The following is a 20,035-nucleotide window of genomic DNA, read 5'->3' on the forward strand; positions in this document are numbered from 1 at the left end:
CGGCCCCCCACATCAGCCCCTGTACCCCCTCCCTCTACCAATCAAATACTGGCATTCACAGCTCTTCGGTTGGGGGCAGGGCTAAAATGATGCAAATTGTGTCATTTAGTACCATCCCTTCCTCGAAGAGCAGCAAATTGCGGCATTTAATGGAATGGGGGTGGGTCTTAATGGGGTCATGGCTTAATGATGCCAAGCCCCACCCTTTAGAAATGCTGCACAGATTAGGTAAGTATGCTTCTATGGTACGGTGGCCATTTTCCCAGAGATTTTTATACAAGCGACGTGCCAGACAAAATGACTGCCGTGTCATTTTCCCCAGGCCTTTGCAGGAGGGTAGGCAAGTATGTGCAGAGCCCAGTATAACTGCTGCACATTATTTACACGGGCTAAATTTAGGCTCCTTTTCCTTCCTCTTCTGATTTCTAAGTGATTTCCCTGGTAATTACAGCTTCTCATGGTCAACAGATCACAAATATCCTGTTTATTTATCTTCTGTCATTTACAAGAGGGAAATACTGTAGGCTCAAAATCAATTTTAGTACACAATGTTATCTGTAGTAAGTCTCATAGGGGGGGATGCTCTAACATCCTCACCCCAGCTCCGCCCCCCTTCGCCACCCATCGCATTCATAATTATCGCATGTGCACTAACATATGCGATAATTATGGCAAAGGACAGCTCTTGCGTTAAGAGCTGTCCTTTGCGATAGAGTCAGCGGGTCCCATGGGGACCCGGTGGCTGTCCCCTCCCTCCCTTACCCGGCGCTGCTGCTGCTGCTGCGCCGGGCTCTCCTCCTCCCTGCACCCGGAAGAGGATCAGTGCAGGGAGGAGGAGGTCACAGGTCAGGGATGCACAGCTCTGTGCTGTCCGGACACAGGTGAGAGGGGGGGCGATGCGGGGCAGCGGGGGTCCGTGCGGGGTGGCGGTGGGTCGGGGCGGTGGAGGGTTGCGGTAGAAGCCCATAGGCTTCTCTGGGGCATCTCCTGGTGGGGGATGCTTACATCCCCCACCAGGTAAAAACCCCGATAATGGTTTTTTTACCGCATTTTTAGCTTAGAGAATCTCCCCCATTGAGAGATAAAGTGGACAGAGATTCTGGTTGACTCCATAAGCTTGAAGCTCACAGCTTACCAACGGACAACCCCCCCCCCCCCCCCCCCCACACTCGGGGATGTGTTATGAAAACACATCCCCTCACATATGATTTCTCCTGGGCTCGCAAATATAAGTCAGTGGAGACCGACTTATATTTGTGGGCTCTGGGAGGAAGACAGGGCATGTGGCCGATGAAGCCCCCCCCCCCCCTGCAGACAGCGTCATGGCCACATTTCCACATTTACATGGGAACGCCAAGCATTTGCATGGTGACGACCATGAAATGCTGGAGTGCCCCCCACCCCTCTGTGTGAGCACCACAATGACAATACAGGTCTGTGAAGTCACCTGTACAGAAGCCCTGCACATGCACACATCGGGGGGGGGGGGGGGGGGGGATCAAATAAGAATCAGGGCCAAAGTAACAACCAACCAGAGCTACTTACTGTCATTTTTCAAACACTATTTGTAACATTCCAGTTAGGAGCTGATTAATGGGAGAAGGCTCATGGGTTGAGAAGTAGTAGCAGCGCCATTATGTGTGAAGGAGAAGTGCGGCAAGTGACCGTATCATTATCAGCGCTGTCATTTGCAAGATAGCAAGCCGATATGCTGGGGCAACGTATTAGCACTGACTATTCCAACACCTCGATATCGAGAGCTGCAGGTGTCGTTGCCCTATTCACCACAAGAGGGGGCAGCACTGTCCCTGGGTGCAGAGGCTGCCTGCTCTGGGCTGCACAGTAGATCTTGTTAATATACTGAATGCAATCACATAGGAGGATTGTGATCATGTATTTCTCTGCAAAATGCTACATCAGTGCCACGCTAACTATACTGGAGAACTGCACTGCATCCAGGTGAGCTGTCAACTCATCAACTCTCCCAGAACTTTTGGGAGGAATAGGTATGAAAGAAGATTTAATAATGAGCAATATTCCTGTTATCACTCGTTACGAACCTTGATCGGTGCTCCAACCAATCAGCCCCTAACTGTCATGTGTTTGACAACCACTCAGGAGTATTACTGGTCGAAGCATGATGTAAGATTCAGAACGTGTGACAACAAGAATTTCACTTGTTTTCAAATTTGCCCCTAAGCAAGAATTAAGCATCAATTAAATATGCAAGAGTTTAGGATTCCATTAACTAAAGCTTCCAGACAAAAAGAGGTGATGTTGCCCGTAGCAACCAATAAGATTAGGGCTGTCATTTCTCTAATGCATCCTAGATAATAATAGACAGCATCTGATTGGTTGATATGTGCAACATCACTTATTTTCATTTGTATACGCTTTTAGTTAATGTACCCCTAAGCATCTCACATGAAGTTAATAAAAATAACCGTCCTTGTCAGGGGCGGAACTATAGCACCGCAGCCCCCGCAACCGCGGGCGGGGGGGGGGGGGGGGGGGGCGCTGTGCATGTGCGGGCGCCGGGGGCTGCGGTGCTATAGTTACACCCCGCCGCCCCGCCGCCATCCCCCACAGTCTTTACCTGTCAGACTTCAGTACGCGCTGGTCCCGGCTCCCTTCTTCTGCTATGAGGACCACAACAAAATGTCCGCCCCCATGTAGCAGAAAGTTCTCTGAAACTGTCTGCTGCATGGGGGCGGACATTTTGTGGTGGTCCTCATAGCAGAAGAAGGGAGCCGGGACCAGCGCGTACTGAGCGTAGGTAATACTGCAGGGGATGGGGAGGATTGCATGGGCGGCAAGGCGGGGGTTGGTGCTGCGGGGCGGGCGAGGGTTGGTGCGGCGGGGTGCGTGGGTGGGTGGTGCGGCGGGGTGCGTGGGTGGGCGCCCTCCCTTTAACGGCGGGGGGGGCGCCCAAAAGCTAGTTACGCCACTGGTCCTTGTCCTTCAGAGATATGAAATGTTCTTAATCCAGGTTCAAAGTCAGAAAGTACAGAAGAAACAGGAAATAATAATTATCGCTGTTACTTTATATATAATGTCCATGAACCACGCTGAGAGCAATCCCCTCATATCTTGGGGATGTTTGGCAGCGATTTCCCAGACATCTGGTAATATAAGGAATCCTCTGGGTAAAACGAATCATACAGTAATTAGTGTAATAGTTCCTGGGTATATCCCATTTCCACAGGCTAAATTTAGGGTCCCTAAACCCTCTGTTTGTGGAACCTCAGTGCTTTAATTACAGTTTCTCATGGGTGACTGAACACTTTCTAAACTGGACAAGGAGATGATAATTAAGTATAGTATTAGTCATCAGGCAATAATCATGGATAGGAAAACAATATAAAGACTCTTGGTCTGAGACAGGGTTGCATACCCTCCCAGATTGGTTGGAAGGGTCCCAGAAATCGGGGCTCCCTCCCGGTCCCCCAGAAAGGTGGGCAATCCTCCCGGATTCTGCTGGTCCTCCCGCATCTCCCCTGCCGCCTTGGCAATTTACCGCGATTCAAGGCTTTTTGGTGGGCAAGGGGCAGGGCTAAATATGCAAATAGCATAATTGTATGACGATGTCTACATCACCCCGCCCCCAAAGTGCAGCTGACAGTCTCCTCTCCGGGGAGACTTTGAATGTAGGCAACTATGGTCTACGTGTTTCTGTACTGCTGTACACAGGTATGTGTAACATCACACACTTTTGCTAAGCCTGCCCCCGCACTCCCATTGGCTAGTTTCATTGGAGTAGACCCAATGTGTAGAGGCCTTCTGATCACCGGGGAATCCATCCAGCACATATATTACATACACTAGTTAAAAGCCCATAAAAATGATGCAAAGTACTTTCACTTTGAGCTGCGACAGTTTTTACTTTAACTTTGAGAGCTGTGACAGTTTTTAGTCCACAAACTCTCCACCCTACACCAAGTCCCTATCTGCTCCTACCTTCAGTCGCTGTCGTCACATCACCCTGTTTTCACATCTAGCAAATCTGGAACAGATCAGTGTCCCTGCAAAATTTGCTTTCACTTTCTGTTATGACATCTTTTAGCACACAAATGAGTCATTTGGTCCCTTCGAGTGGCCTCTAGTGGTCAGTGGTGTACTTCACCACATAGAGGTGAAGAGTAGTTAGCCTTTTATATATATAGGTGATAACATGTATGTTTATATGCACTATGTTTAATACAGTGGGGGCACGGTCACCATATTTGAGGCTATTTTATTGGAGGTGCCCTGGGGCCCCGCCCCCCACAAGCCTTAATTAGAGCAGTCAGGCCGTACATTACAACTTGGTTTGTTTATGTCGGGAAACCCCTCTATCCGCTTATAATGTATCCAGAACAATGTCGCAAACTTTGCATAAACATGCCTCGCTAAGTAGTGAACGACTGCTGCATAGCCAGCATAGCTGAATCAGGCCCACAGTACCAGGGCCATCTACAGTATCTCTGTATTTGGCTCAAGCTCATATTTGCAGTGATATTATTCATCTCACCCCAATTTAAATGTCAAAATAATATGTTCTACCACTATTAACATTGGCCATAAATCAAATCAGTGGTTTATAAATATCTTGTAATTTCTGTATTTTTGCCCAAACGCTTGAAGGACCAGTCTCAGGAATGCTGATCCTTGCAGTATAAATATTGGCACAACCTCTGTCTCTGCCCTTCTCGTTGGGCATGAGCATAACAGTATGTAAAAGTACCTTATGTAGCTTTATTGAGGGTTGCCTACCCTCCGGAATGGCCAGGAGGTTCCCAAAAACCGGATCCCCCAGCCACCCTTGCCTATTAGCTTCTACCTGACATTTTTCAAACCTGGCCTGTAACATGGCAGTTAGGAGCTGATCGGCTGGCTGTTTATCACTCTCCACTTCATCACTTTTTGAAGCTTGATACATCTGGCCCATTAACAGCACCCAAATAAGAAGGGGATGAGGGGGATCCTGGAGGTGTTGCCATGTTCCTTCCATAGAAAAACCCTGAAAAAAACGACAGTATATTATGCCGACAGTGAGTTGGCCCTTATTCAGGTCTGATCACAGTACAAATTTGTTCTCAAAATGGGCAAAACCATGTGCACTGCAGGTGGGGCAGATGTAACATGTGCAGAGAGAGTTAGATTTGTGTGAGTTATTTTGTTTCTGTGCAGGGTAAATACTGGCTGCATTATTTTAACACTGCAATTTAGATTTCAGTTTCAACACATCCCACCCAAATGTAATTATCTCTGCACATGTTACATCTGCCCCACCTGCAGTGCACATGGTTTTGCCCATTTTGAGAACAAATTTGTACTGCGATCAGATCTGAATACGGGCCTATGGGGGTTATTTTGGTTCACTCTTTCTGACAAATTCCTTCTTAGATGGACAAAACCATGTGCACTACAGGTGGGGCAGATGTAACTTGTGCAGAGAGAGTTAGATTTGGGTAGGGTTTTTCTTCAAAGTGAGATCTATATTGCAGTTACCCTGCACAGAAACAAAATAACTCACCCAAATCTAATTCTCTCTGCACATGTTACATCTGCCCCCCTGCAGTGCACATGGTTTTGTCCTACTAAGAAGGATTTTGTCAGAAAGAGTGAACCAAAATAACCCCCTATGTGTGGTCTACATTAGGTCAAAAGGGTCAACAGGTCTACACAATAATATTTGACACACAAATGATCAAGAAGTTGTTTTTTTTCTTGTTGCAAAGCAAATCCGATGGGGTACACTCTCCTGCTGATTGTGGTTTTAGATGATGAAACATACAAGATGACACTAACAGAACATGGACCTTTTCACTCAATTGACCAGTTGCGGTGACTGATTAACCAATATGATCCCTGGATCAAGCAGGAGCATTCTTGGTGTGGCCCCTTTCACACCAGCCTAGTCCTTGCATTTTCTGGTTTGAGGGGGAGAGAACCACCCTCCATGGCACATTACCTGAAGGCAGATGCGGGACACACAGCAGCTCTATCCCCAGGCAGGCAGTGACCCGACATCTCCCCCTAGCGGCAGGAGGGAGTAGACACAGCAGGCTGGCAGTTACCCAGTGTTCCCAGACAGGCAGTGACCCGGCATCTTCCCCCAGCGTTGAGTTGCGTCGGGAGGGGTCCCCAGGCAGTGACGTGGCAGTGCTCTCTTCCAGCCCATCAACCCGGGAAGCCGCATTAGTTCCTTTCACATGGCCAGTAACCCGGGAAGGGCCCGAGAGCAATCCTGCTAGCTAGCAGGGTTAAAAACCCAGCAAATTGTTCCTGGGAATTTGGCCAGGGAATCTTTCACACCAGTGCTAGTCGCGGGTTGTTCACTGCCCAACCTGGGAATTTAGGCTGGTGTGAAAGGGGTATTAGCTATCACCCGTGCTGTGGGAGTAATATTCTTAAGGTGACTGCCAGATGGCTGTGCCCATGTATGTTCAGGGGCGGATTGGTTACTAAATCCGGCCCAGGAGAAATAATGTCCTGGCTTTGGGGGGTACTGCCACTTATCCGGCTTCAGTGCCACGCTGCCTAAAGCTGGCCATACATCAGAAAGATCGATCTTAAGATCGATTGCACTCATGATTGTGTACAATTTCCCTTGAAATCCCCGGCAGTCCTTGGTGGTTTTTGGATACACAATCTACACACAATCCATCTTACAATCAGTCATACAATCCATCTGCTGTATGATTGTGTATACAAGATGTGCACACAATCTGCATACAATCCATCTTACAATCAATTGAGATTGTATGATTGGGTACAATATCTTTCTGATGTATGGCCAGCTTAAGGCCATTTCCACCCACCGCCTTGCTGAAGCCACTCAGTCGCGGGTGACGTGGTGACGTCACCCAAGGGCAACCCCCACATCCATCTTCACACTGGTCAAAATGGCCCAGTTTTGATGGAAGCATTACTTTATTTACATTGGGCAGGGCCGGCGCTACCCACTCAGCAGCTCCTGCAAAGCAGGGAGGCGCCATTCTGAAAAGGCGCTGTCTCCCTCCCTGCTCTGGTACAGCTGCCTCAGCCCTCACTGTCACTGCCTCCTGCGCGCCGCCCGCAGCGCCTGTCTGACAGCGGGCGGCAGTATAAAGAGCTGCTCCCTACACCACACACACACACACTGTCCTCCTCCTGTGACCTGCCCCCTCTTCCTCATGGACACTGAGGCATGAAGCGCTGTCTGTGAATGCCTGGATAACATGTCATGTCCGGATCCGGCCCCTACCCATTGCTCCCTGCGCCTGTCAGCTGTCAAACAAATGACGAACAGGCAGAAGCTCCGCCATTCCTTCCCTCTTCTCAGTGTGCTGTGCCAGTGCCACTGCCAGTCCTCAACACTCCGCCCCCTCTATCTCAGCCCCTCTTCTTCAATCTCCTCCTTCTCTCCCCTCCTGTCCCCCTCAGTCACGAGAGGGGTGCAATGGCATCCTCAGCGTCCTGCCTACGCAGATAGAAAAGGAGGGACTGCACAAGAGTTCAACAGCAAAACAATGAGTCTTTTATATTTCATGTTTATTATTTTAATAATTGTAGATTTTTTGGTACTTGTATAGTTTCACGGCGCCATCATGGTGCCGTGAAAGTACACAAGTACTGATTTTTTTAATATGAATTTTAGACACTTTTAAAATAATGGGCTGGGGTATGTGCCTAATGGTGGCCATACACGCTGCAATAGCAGCGTGCGATGTGATGTGCGCTCCTGCGGGCATCGCATTGCACAGTACAAAAGTATGCGCTGAACATCCTTTTTGTACTGCTTTCGGATCGCATCGCGCACACATTGTATGCATGCCGTGCGATGCAATCTAGCCCATAACGTATGTGATTCTCGCAGCGTGTATGGGCACCTTTAGTGCCTGCAGCATTTTACGGACACAGCACTGAGATGGTGTATGCATACATGTACATGCACCCGAGGTCCTCCGTAGGATCGCATGTTGCATACGCTCCCACAATCGGGCTGCAGCTTGTTGCAATGGCAATGTGAAAAGGCGCAAAATTTATGGTTTGCAGGAGGGCACCGGACACCCTTGCACCGGCCCTGACATTGGCTATAGCGCCAGCTGGGCAGCCTAAAGCCAAAGTCTACTTCACACGCCACAAACATTGTTTTTTATTTTTAATGTTGGTTACATAGCGTTCTCATGTGTGACAACAATAACCATGACTGCACTGGTCCGGGAGGTCTTGCTGACCTTATCCGGAGACGTATAACCACATCCTATGCATGCTGATAGCACAGGGTATCACAAGCCATACTTATGTGCACAGGCAGATTTCCAAAAGCAACCTTTAATATAATGTACGTGAACAGCTAAGATGAGATTGCTGAATGTGAAAGTGAAGGCCAAAAAGGGGAAATAAATAACATTCTGCAGCAATTTAGCAGGTTTGTATTGAAAGAGGAAATGCTCTTTAGAAACCGCAATTTCATTTTCAATTTCCATGTATTAGTCACTGTGCTGTTTAGCATTCAAGGTTATCAACTGTGCAGCGCACCTCGGGTTTGAAGAAGAAGAATCTACTCTATCTTAAAGTAGCAAACTTTGTAAGTTCTGTGTTATATTTGCTGCGTCTTACGGAGGTCCGGTTCACAAGTGGTTACAAAAATTATAGTAACAATTTCAGATGGAGGCAGTCGCGCGCCCCATTCTCAACAATGAACGTGCGAGCGCACGAGACACTTTGGCTTCGACGCCTGTTCACATCCCCGTCCGTCACTTAGCCATCTGCCAGAAACCTGCTGATGGCGCACCGGCGGCAATGCAGAGAGCAGCTCCAGCTGTACTACTGTAACTTGCTGAGAACCCCCCTGCTCCCCCTGTATAATGATAATAACAACAGTGGGACACCACAGGCTGCTCCCCCTGCATAATAAGACAGGACACCACAGGCTGCTCCCCCTGCATAATAACAGGAGGACACAACAGGCTGCTCCCTGCAAAATAGCAACAGGACACCACAGGCTGCTCCCCCTGCATAATAACAGAAGGACCCCACAGGCTGCTCCCCCTGCATAATAACAGCAGGACACCTCAGGCTGCTCCTCCTGCATAATAACAGAAGGACACCAAAGGCTGCTCCCCCTGCACAATAACAGGAGGACACCGCAGGCTGATTCCCCTGCATAATAACAGGAGGACACCACAGGCTGCTCCCCCTGCTTAATAATAGGAGGACACCACAGGCTGCTTCCCCTGCATAATAACAAGAAACCACAGACTTCTCCCCCTGCATAATAACAGAAACCACATACTGCTCCCCAAATAATAATAATAGTAAACCACAGTCTGCTCCCCCTGCATAATAACGTGAAACCACAGGCTGCTCCCCCTGCATAATAACAGAACACCACATACTGCTCCCCAAATAATAACAGGAAACCACAGGCTGCTCCCCTTGCATAATAACTGGACACCACAAGCTGCTACCTCTACATAATAACAGGACATCACAGGCTGCTCCCCCTGCTTAATAACAGGACACCACATGCTGCTCCCCCTACATAATAACAGGACACCACATGCTGCTCCCCCTACATAATAACAGGAGGACACAACAGGCTGCTCCCCCTACATAATAACAGGAGCACACAACAGGCTGCTCCCTCTGCATAATAACTGGACACCCCAAGCTGCTACCTCTGCATAATAACAGGACACCACAGACTGCTCCCCCTGCATAATAACAGGACACCACAGGCTGCTCCCCCTGCACAATAACAGGACTGAGGAGTCAGAACACCACAGGCTTCTCCGGGAATTACATGGCAAAATCAACCTGGTTTTGCAGTGTAAATGATTGCCGCTTTAAAAAAATGGGAAAACTCTTGCATCATATTACTTTTGGCCTAAGCCTGCGTTCCAGTGTGTACCTGTGTCTGCGGTCCTCAGGGTGCAGGTGCGGATAAGAACAAGAGTGAACATCAGCTCAGTTTAATGGGTTCTTGTTGGACCTCTACCATAATGTCTGAAGAGCGTAGAAGAGGTGAAAAACCGTTTGTCCACCTTAAAATAATGAAGTCAGTGACCTCCTCCTCTGACAAATACAAGTTTCTGCAGGCGTGCTTCCTCTGGGATAGGCCACTAACAGATGCGGTGCTGACATAGAATCCACTATTGTCATAGCGTAGAAGGGACGCGTTTCACCTATCCTGCCTGGGATCTGTCTTTGCCCATTTCTCAGTGGGCAGCACTAGTGAGCAGGTGTGCCTTGTGTTATAAGATTTATTTATATACGCAGCACCGTACAAAGAGAATATTTACTACTCATATCAGTCCCTGCCACGTTGGAGCTTACATTGTCTAATACGCAAGCACACATTAACCAATTAGCAGCTGATTAGAGTGGTATGAAGCTGGTGTACCTGTAGAAAACATCGGGACATCATATAAACTGACAGAGTCACAGACAGGATCGGAGAGGGATCTGGGGATTTGGCCCTAAAATCATACCTCCCGAAAGTCCTTTTTTTTTCGTGGGACTGCACCATTTTTCGGGGACAGTCCCGCCCCCTGCTCGGTGGGAAAGGGGGGGGGGGGGGCAGAAGGGAGTCCCCACAGCCTGAAGGAATAGATGCTGTGTGCATGCGCATAGCGTCTATTTAGCGATATGGAGGGCGAAAAGGGCACGTGGGCCGGTGGCAACATCATTTGCATATGGTACGCCCCTTATTTACATAGACCACAGCCCTTTTTAGCACAGCACGATAGTCCCGGATCTTATCCTACAGAGGTTGGGAGGTATGATAAAATGTCAGTGATTTCAATCGCAGAATTGGAGTGTCCAATCCCAATTTCGGGTTTAGACCTCCCGCAAATAGGCCACACCCCCAAATGTTACGGTGAGAGTGAAAAAACCCTCTAAATTCGAGGGGGGAGTGTTATTACCCCCCCACCCTTTCAGCAGCAGCAGTAGCACACACCTACAGTATGTGATGTGCTGACAGCAGGCTCAGCATGAGCTCAGTGCAGAGGCAGAACTATGGGAGGCAATGGAGTCATCTGCCGCCGGGCTCCTGCTCCCAAGGGGGCACCTCTCCTCCCCTGGAAGTTTAAATCAGTTATTTAAAAGCCAACAATATTCCTTCTGTGGCTGAGTTCTGATATATATGTGTTCTTCTATCTATCTATCTATCTATCTATCTATCTATCTATCTATCTAAACAGAAATATATATTTTATATAAGGTTATATAGGGGTGTGTGTTTGTGTGTGTGTGTGTGTGTGTTTGTGGGGCATCAATATATATCTTGCCTCCGGGCAACTGGAACAAACTTACGCCACTGGCTCAGTGAGATGCTCATGCTGAGCCTGCTGTCAGCACAGCACAAGCAGTAGGTGTGTGCTGCTGCTGCTGCCTGGGAAGGATGGAAGGGGTCCGCCCAGGGCCCCCACTGGGCCTCTCCAGCAACTCAGGCCTGTGTAATTAGTACAAGGAATGAGCGAAGATTTGGATTTGTCACTGAGATTTGGATTTGGCTTTGTCGAACGGCCGTGAAAAGCTTTGGATTTTATTGAAAAATGTTCAAAAAAAACGCCCAAATCACGTAATTTTTGCAATTTTTTGTCCCTAGAGTAATATTATCCTCAATAACATAAATTTTCAGCCTATTCTAGACAATTTTGACCACTTTGCACCTCACAATATTGTTTTCAGGGCAAAAGGTTGCACCGAGGTAGATGGATAACTATGCTAAGCCACACAAGTATGCGGCACAAACACGTGGCTCATGTAGGAGTGGCACTGCAGCAGCAGGCAGGGTGGCAGTTTGAAAAAGTAGGCCTCAAAAAGCACATAATGGCAAAACAAAGAGGTGCAAGATGGAATTGTCCTTGGGCCCACCCACGCACCCTTAACTTGTAAAAAAATGGCCAAAAAATACTATGGGTTCAGTACACACAAAGAAAGATTAAAGAAAGACGAGAAAAATTGATTAGGATTTTGTAATTTTATTTGTTTTTAATGCGCAGCTTGTATTACGCGGCTTGGACACAGAACAATCACACACCCACCTTCTTACAGTATATACTATGGGTGCACTACACACAAAGAATAAATAATTAAAGACGAGAAAAATTGATTAGGATTTTTTAAATTTAATTTGTTTTTAATGCACAGCTTGTATAACGATGCTTGGACACAGAACAATCACACATACATTTTGTGGTGTATAGTATTGTGGTGCAGTATACAGCAAAAAAAATAAATAAAGAACAGCAAAATGTATTTATATATTGTACTTATTTTTTACGGACGGCCCTTGGATAACACTGCATGGACCGTGGAGGCAGAATAATCACACACTGAAATTGTTCTGCTTCTTCTGACAGTATGGGGGAAATTTACTAAGAATACGAATACAAAAAATGGTATTCGTATTCTTAATACGAATGACTACGACTGCATACGGCTGTTTCAGCCGTATGCAAAGTCATGTTCCGGAGGGGAATTTACAAAGCAGTCAAACACGACTGCTTTGTAATCCTCCGATGTCATATTATTTCGTATTAACGGCCGTATGTACGGCCGCTAATACGAATTCGTGCAGCCAAATACGACAGGAAAATAAAGAGTATTTTCCTGCCGTATATTCGCGGCTGTTTCACGCTAATTAGCGGCCGTATTTTCAATACGGCCGCTTAGTAAATCAGAAACCACCATTCTTTTGAATGGTGATTTCTGTCGTATTCTTTCGATGGTGTATTCATTCGTATTTGTAAATACAAATACGAATGTGCCATCAATAAGGAAAGGAAAATTTGTATTTTTGGCATAGTAAATGCCAAAAATACATATATGCCGAAAAAAAAATAATTTTCATAAGAAAATACGATTTTTTTTCACAAACTTTTGTTAGTAAATTTCCCCCTATATATGGTGTATAGTCTGCACTGCACAAGTTCATAACACCCCTCTGTCTGCACTGCACAGCACCCCTCTGCAGTCTGCACAACACCTTTCTGAGTCTGCACACTAATGTAATGATGACTGAGTGATTGATGACAACAAGTACAAACACCCCATCTGCAGTCTACATGCACTGCACACAACACCCCTCTGTCTGCACTGCACAATACCCCTCTTTCTGCACTGCACAGCACCCCTCTGAACACTAATGACTCTGAGTGATTGATGATGACAAGTACAAGTTCAAGTTAAACACCCCAGTGCCAAACCCCTCTGCAGTCTGACTCTGCATGCACTGCGGTACACAACAGCCCTCTGTCTGACTCTGCACTGCACATCACCCCTCTGCAGTCTGATCAACACCCCTCAATTAAAGTTTAAAATACCCCAGTACACAACGCCCCAGAAGCCCGTCACCGCCGTGAACAGCAGAGCTATGCACAGCAGGAAGTGTGACTGTGAAATGGCGCCAAATTCTCGGGACACCAAGCTTTTAAAGACTGGGCAACTCGCGAGAGTCCGACGCCAGCAGTGAGAAAGGGGCCTAAGAATAATGCAGCCAGTATTTACCCTGCATAGAAAGAAAATAACACCCAAATCTGACTCTCTCTCTGCATATGTTACATCGGAAAGTCCCCTGCTCCCCCCCCCAGCGTTTTATGGGTGAGCCCAGGGCCGGTGCAAGGCACCGGAGCGCCCCAGTGCCGGGGTGAGGGAGGTACCTGTGTAAAAAAATTGCTGCCCTGTGTCCCTGCAGTGCTGGGGCGGTCAGGGGTGTCCGTGCCGAAGGGGTAACTGCGGCGCCGTCATGTGTATAAAGCTGACTGCGGCCGGCGGGGTCCCTGTAGTGAATAGCATAGCGCATAGCGCTAGTTATTTGCTATTCACTAAAGGGGCACCGCTGGCCTAAGCCAGCTTTATACATATGACGGCGCCGCAGGTACCCCTACGGCACAGACACCCCTGACCGCCCCAGCACTGCAGGGACGCCGGGCAGCAATTTTTTTACACAGTTCGCTGGGGGTGAGGGGCGAACTGCCGCCCTCCAGGTGCCGGCGCCCTAGGCAAATGCCTAGAGCTGCCTAGTGGTGGCGCCGGCCCTGGGTGAGCCCTTGGACATTCCCCTTCGAACACATGCGCAACGATGCTTGCTCATGGTGGGTGGCAGACGTCAGCGCCGGCCCCGAGTTCGGCCATCTCTGGCCAAGATCAAGGTCTACACTAACTTATATCTGCGAATGGGGAAAAAAATAATTTGATGGTCAGTGACTAGGGTTAAATGATCTAAAATGATTTTATTTTTTTGTAATTCTCCGCTCCTACTTCTGTGGCCCCAGAATCGTTCCCTTAACATTGGGTGGGACTCTGCTGTTATGTCTTGGAGCGATTCTGCCAAGAGGCAGGTTGCAAAAAGCCCAAACACTTAACTGCCGCATGTCAGATCTGCACATTGCTCATTCATCACAGACGATTTAAAGGGTCGATCAAGTAAGCAACATGAAAGTGGGTGGTGGTGGCGGCGGCGGCAGCGGAGGGGGGGGGGGGGTGGATTTGATGTATTTCTAGAGTTATTTATTGCCTCTGAAATGAAATGGAACAAAATCGATGTAAACACACTAAGCCGGGGATAGATGCACTTTTCGGGTAATATATATATTTTTGGAAATAACTACGGCTGTAATTTTAATCAAATGCAGCCGTCTCAAAGAACCTCAGAAAAAGCAGACCACTTAACCATAAGGGGGAGCTGGCATTTGTATTACAGTAAATGGTGTGCACCGGTCGGGCTGTGCTGTTGAAGCACAACGAGGCGGAACCTAAACTCTCTCTCTCTCTCTTCCACATATATCAATAGATGATTGAAGGAGAATACAAATTATTTTGAAAGGTGACCCCTTTGTCCCCCCTAAATGTCATTAACTCTTTGAGTGCCAAGTGAATTTGTCAAAATAGCTGTGAAAATTGCCAAGCAAACATTTGTATTTGTCATAATAACCAGTAATGTTAGCTTTATATAGGAAATAGAACCTTTTCTTTGACACATTTTTTTATTTGAATTTATATAACAAATGTGAGCGATGCTGGTATTTTTTAGCGGATATTTTGCCCATCTCTCACAGAGATGTTAGCACTCATAGGGTTAATGGAGGTAACACCTCCACTGCGTTGTTGGGCTGCACATTTATATCAGGCTGACACCCCAGTTATGCAGCAAGCAGAGTCCTGTTTTGGTTCCCCTATCATCGGTGCCCGGCGTCCCGCTGCCAACCTATTGGTCGCTGTAGCCATAAACTCACTGTTAAGAATCCCCTGGGTGCTGGTTAAACCACAAGTCACAGAATAGGGTTTGGGTTCGACCATAAAAGGTTGTCAGGGCTTAGGTTGACACCTAAACTACTGTAGGTCGACATGGCTAAAGTCGACAGGGTTGGAAGGTTGATGCAAGCATTAAGACAACAATGGGAAGCTCCAGAAGTGGGGCTGTAGCATAGTCCAAATTTCAAATAGGGTAGTCACAGTAACGGCCACCAACTGCCATTCCAGCAGTTGGTGTGTCTCTTCTGTTTGAATTTTGGACTCTGGAGCCGCCCCTGGCTCTGACTCTAGAACCGGACGTATTTAGGCTTTTTTTAAGCACTGCATTTTTCTGCCAAAATACTTTCTCATGTTGCATAACACAGTGATACTATGAGGATTACACGTGACAACCCCAATTACAGATTAGGCCGACAGAAGCTGGCACATATAATATATATCTTTTTTTTTTTTTGTCAGAAGCAATTTCAGTCATCTCAGTATAGTCTGAATCACAGGCGTTTCATAGGGGTATTATTTTTGCTTTGGTTGCAGCACAGTCATTCGGTGCATTTGCCCATGTTTGGTAACTCATAATTTATTATTTCTTCTTGCTAACTAGTTACTTGTTCACGTGAAAGCCTAATATAAAATGTACAGTTATATCACACTTAGCTACTCCGTAAGTCTGCTTTCTAGGAGAAGCCTGTAGTGTAGGGCACTTCAGTGGGGGTGGGGCCTAACAGTCTCAGCATTAGGCCCTGCCCCTAAGATAAGGAATCTGTGGTGAGGAGCTAAATTATGCAGCCTAGTTATATAGACCTGCCCCCTTCCCGCGGCTCCACCCCCTGCAACTTCTACCTTGGTTGTGACTAGTTCCCCTTCGCCGTACAGACTGGGGAGGAGAAGGGGTGAGACGAGATGGAGCAAGGTCGGAACAAGGGACCCAAACGGAGCCTCGCGGGGTTGCTTCAATCGCTATGTTAAAGGCAATTAGTGGTGGCATGGATAGTGAAGGAACAAGCCCTCCGTGCCTACAGTGTGGTGAGCTAAGCGAGCCTGCGAGACTCTGTTTGGTTCCTTTGTTCCGACATTGCTCCTCCTCTCCCCACCCCTTCTCCTCCCCAGGTCCTTATGGCAAAGGGGAACTAGCCGCTACCCTTCTTACCTTCCATTGTCATGGACCCATACCTCCAGTGCTGTATCTATAATGGGTGCAGAAGGGCACACACCGCACAACTTGCACCCATTTTTTCACTACCTCTCCGGAGTCCCACTGCATTGACTCTGAGCACCAAATGGTGCTCAGATCTCTCGAAATTTGTCCATGGGTCATTTGGTGTTGATCGATCAGTGATGATCATTGGCAGCGTATTTTCTGCCACCTCCGACTGCCCAAAATGTCCCTGTTCTTTCAGATTGGAGGAACAGGGAAATAACTCCGCCCAGGAGACGAACGCAGGTATCAAGTGGCCATGTACTGTGATATATGTCACAGCGTATGGCCACAATATTCCTACTCTCCCAGAATGACTGGGAAGCTCCTGAAAATTTGGTGGCCCCCAGGAAACTGGGAAACTCTACCGCATCCTGATCACACCCCTGCACCCTAAATCTGCCCACTTGATCTATGTGCTCACCCACGGCTTCATTGGCTCACTCAGTAGAAGTGGGCGGGATGATGATGCAATTTATGTTAAATCGCATCATTTAGCCATGCCCTGATGAGATTTAATATGAGACGTTACGTGACCGGGCCACCACCTCCATGCCCCTCTCCTATGCTAAGCAACATAGACATGTGCAGGGGGTGTGCCGAGTGTGCACAGGCACAACCACCCTCACGCTCACCTGCAGTGAACCGTACACATGCGCAGTGTATCGATAATCGCCCAGCCTGATAATTTGCAGCTGTGAGATCTGGTCTGAATAACCCCCCATTGTCTTCAACAAGTACCAATATCTAGAAACTCCTTTACCCTGTATAACATGGTGTGTTGCCTGTGTGGGGGAAACAAATACTATTCTGCAGCCTATTCCCAGTATATTGTTTATAGACATACCCATTATTTTGCTGTTGTTGTTGTTGTAGTCCTGGGGAATCTTCGTTCGTTTTAGTTTTTCTTGGACCATGTGATATCAGCTTTGAAAAAAAAAATAGGTTAAATTTTTTTAGAATTCAGGGAACACAGGGTTAAGAATAAGGACTATATACGGTAAGCCACCGGTGTGTTTCCTTCTTCTCTGACCAGATCTGGAAAATGAATCTATTTCTGAATAAGGTTCCTGTCTCTATGTCACAGAGGAACCTTCTGACATTACAGGAATGTCAGCACCATACAATGACAGCCAGCTGATCACTGTAATAAAGCCTTCAGTTGTACAAAGGTGACGCATGTTACACAGACAGCTGGGATGTTCACTGATTAATCAAGCACATAAATAAGACAGAATGTCAGAACCACTCCGTAGCCATACTGTACATCAGAAAGACCTGCTTACAATCAGGATTGTGTCCAACTTTCCCTTTAACTCCCCGGCAGTCCTTGGTGGTTTTTGGACACATGATGTACTCAAATAACCCCAGTTGTATGAGCCATCTAATGACCGAATGCACATGCAATCTGCTCCCAATCCCAACTGATTTGATGTGCAGCAGGTCAGATCAGAGGACCAATCCTCCTAACCCCCCCCCCGGGGCCGGCATTGCACGATTGTGTGCACAGATGAGTGTATGATTGGGTGCAATGTCTTTCAGGTGTATGGGGGCCTTTAGCCTTCAGATAACACAGGGTTCCACTGCAGACATTCTCCATGGTACTGCTACAACGCTGCCTGTAACCAGAGGGGTTAGTATGTTGATTTCAATTAATTAATACCTGTTTAGGTCAAGAGCACTTTCAGGGTTGATTGACTGCGGCCCAGATCTATCAATAGCCGCACAGCCAGCAAATTTGCAGCCATGCAATCAGGTGCAAATCAAGCCCTGGAAGTGGAAGACATCCATATTCCACTGTTGTGCTCTACCACAGGTGGAGCCACACATGCACATTAATTGGTAAGGCAGCCATCTTGGTTAGGGAATGAAGCCTCCCTCTAAAAGTCAATATGGAATATCCATAGAAGTACACTCCTACTTCAACATACTGTAATTGTCCCATTTTAAATAGTCTCCTACATTTATAGTAAAATAGAGTCAAAGATCATGAGGATCATTATTTGCGATATGTAAACCAAGATAATATAAATTATTTTATCTGTATTTGGCTTAATCAAAACGCCACACACTCCAAGCAAGTCCTATAATAAAAAAAAAAAAAAAAAAAATACACAATACAGATCCTTGAAAGGTCGAATCACCTTCAGAAATGAATTGGTCATTTGAACTTGCAGCTGAGCTGGAGAATATGCCATCACATGAGTTCACAATCCTAGAATAGTGGTTTATTGAACCTGTTGATGCTCCAAACAATTCTACCAATGGGAATTCAACAGGGGCCACCTAATGAACACAATTGATGAAAGCCTTGCACATAAGAGTTTAACGAGCTGCTAAGTGCTCTGTAACTGGCCAATACCAGCAGCGTAATCCCGCGTCTTGATGTGAATTGAATGTAAGAAGTAATTACACAGAAATAAGCAGTCAATGGATTTTGCCCGAACATCAACCACCAATAGCCCAACCATTGTCCTCATCATGAATAATAACAGCTTCTATGGAGTAACTATTGGGAGATATTTCTATGGCAACTTCTATTGGATACAAAGTGGATAAAAGTTATGTCAGGTCACTTTATTATTAAGTGACACTTGGTGCCGCAAGATTCAGCTATATGTACATGGTGTGTTGGTTTATTGACTGAATTTGTGGATGTACAGATGGAGCCTTCCTCATTTACAGTGGGAGCCGCTGCCATCTATCCCTATAATAGGATTAAGTGAGTAATTGGATTACTCTGCTAATCCCCTACTCTATTGTTCAATGTATTGTATTGCAGCTGAGAACAATAGGATAGCCATGGCCTAAGGAAGATAGATGACATGTGCTCCTACTGTAGCTCTTTAATATAATTGAGTGAGTAATAGGATTACTCTGCTAATCTCCTACTGTATTGTTCTATGTATTGTATTGCTGCTGAGAACAATAGGATAGCCATGGTGAGCCACGACCTAAGGAACAAAAGTTGAGTGGGGCTTCAACTGTACATGCTTAGGGAGGAATGCAATCCAGGATCACGGCTGTCGATCCCTCCCGGCAGCCGTGATCTTGGCCCGTTTGCGGTTTGCCTGACAGCAAATCAGCAAACGGGACATTGAATCCCGCCTGCTGATTTGCTGTTGGGCAAACCGCAAACGGGTCAAGATCATGGTTGTCAGGAGGGATCGGCAGCCGTGATCCTGGATTGCATACCTCCATAAGTGTGTACATACATGAATTCAGCTGATTGGTGAAAAGGGGGCATGGCCGCGATAACGGCCGCGCATTGTCGATCGGTGGCCGGGATCACGACAATCCACAGACGTTATCGGCAGAAAGGGCCCAACAGCTTCTAAAGTCGGGATTGTTCTACTGTAAGCCCTCTTCAATGCTGTCACTAGATTTATACATGGTTAATATGAGGTTGTATTCTTTCCCCACAGTTTCCATTTTAGAGACAGATGCTTTAACTATAATTTTATATGTAAGTAGGTGCAAACCCAACAATACATAAAACAGTTTTTGGTTATTCATGACATAGGTAGCTGCCTAGGACGCTGTGACCTTTAAGGTGTGTGTGTATTTGTGTATGTGTGTGTGTGTATGTGTGTTAGTTGGGGTGGGGGG

General features: G+C 46.9%; 1 protein-coding gene across 2 annotated transcripts in view; it reads right to left on the reverse strand.

Annotated features, from left to right (window-relative positions):
• Positions 1-20,035, reverse strand: part of LOC146042233 (chemerin-like receptor 1) — a 64,215-nt gene that overhangs the window by 19,002 nt on the left and 25,178 nt on the right. The window contains exon 2 of one of the 2 annotated variants that reach the window (XM_083162155.1): positions 17,274-17,353. The exons of the other annotated variant lie outside the window; for it this stretch is intronic. Coding sequence (XP_083018281.1) covers positions 17,274-17,343 — 70 coding nt within the window. The 5' untranslated portion in view covers positions 17,344-17,353. The remainder of the gene's footprint in view (positions 1-17,273; positions 17,354-20,035) is intronic. 2 annotated transcript variants of the gene reach the window in all.

The sequence above is a fragment of the Crinia signifera genome, chromosome 19 (genome assembly GCF_055691185.1).
Source record: "Crinia signifera chromosome 19, ASM5569118v1, whole genome shotgun sequence".
NCBI classification, from domain to species: Eukaryota; Metazoa; Chordata; class Amphibia; order Anura; family Myobatrachidae; genus Crinia; species Crinia signifera.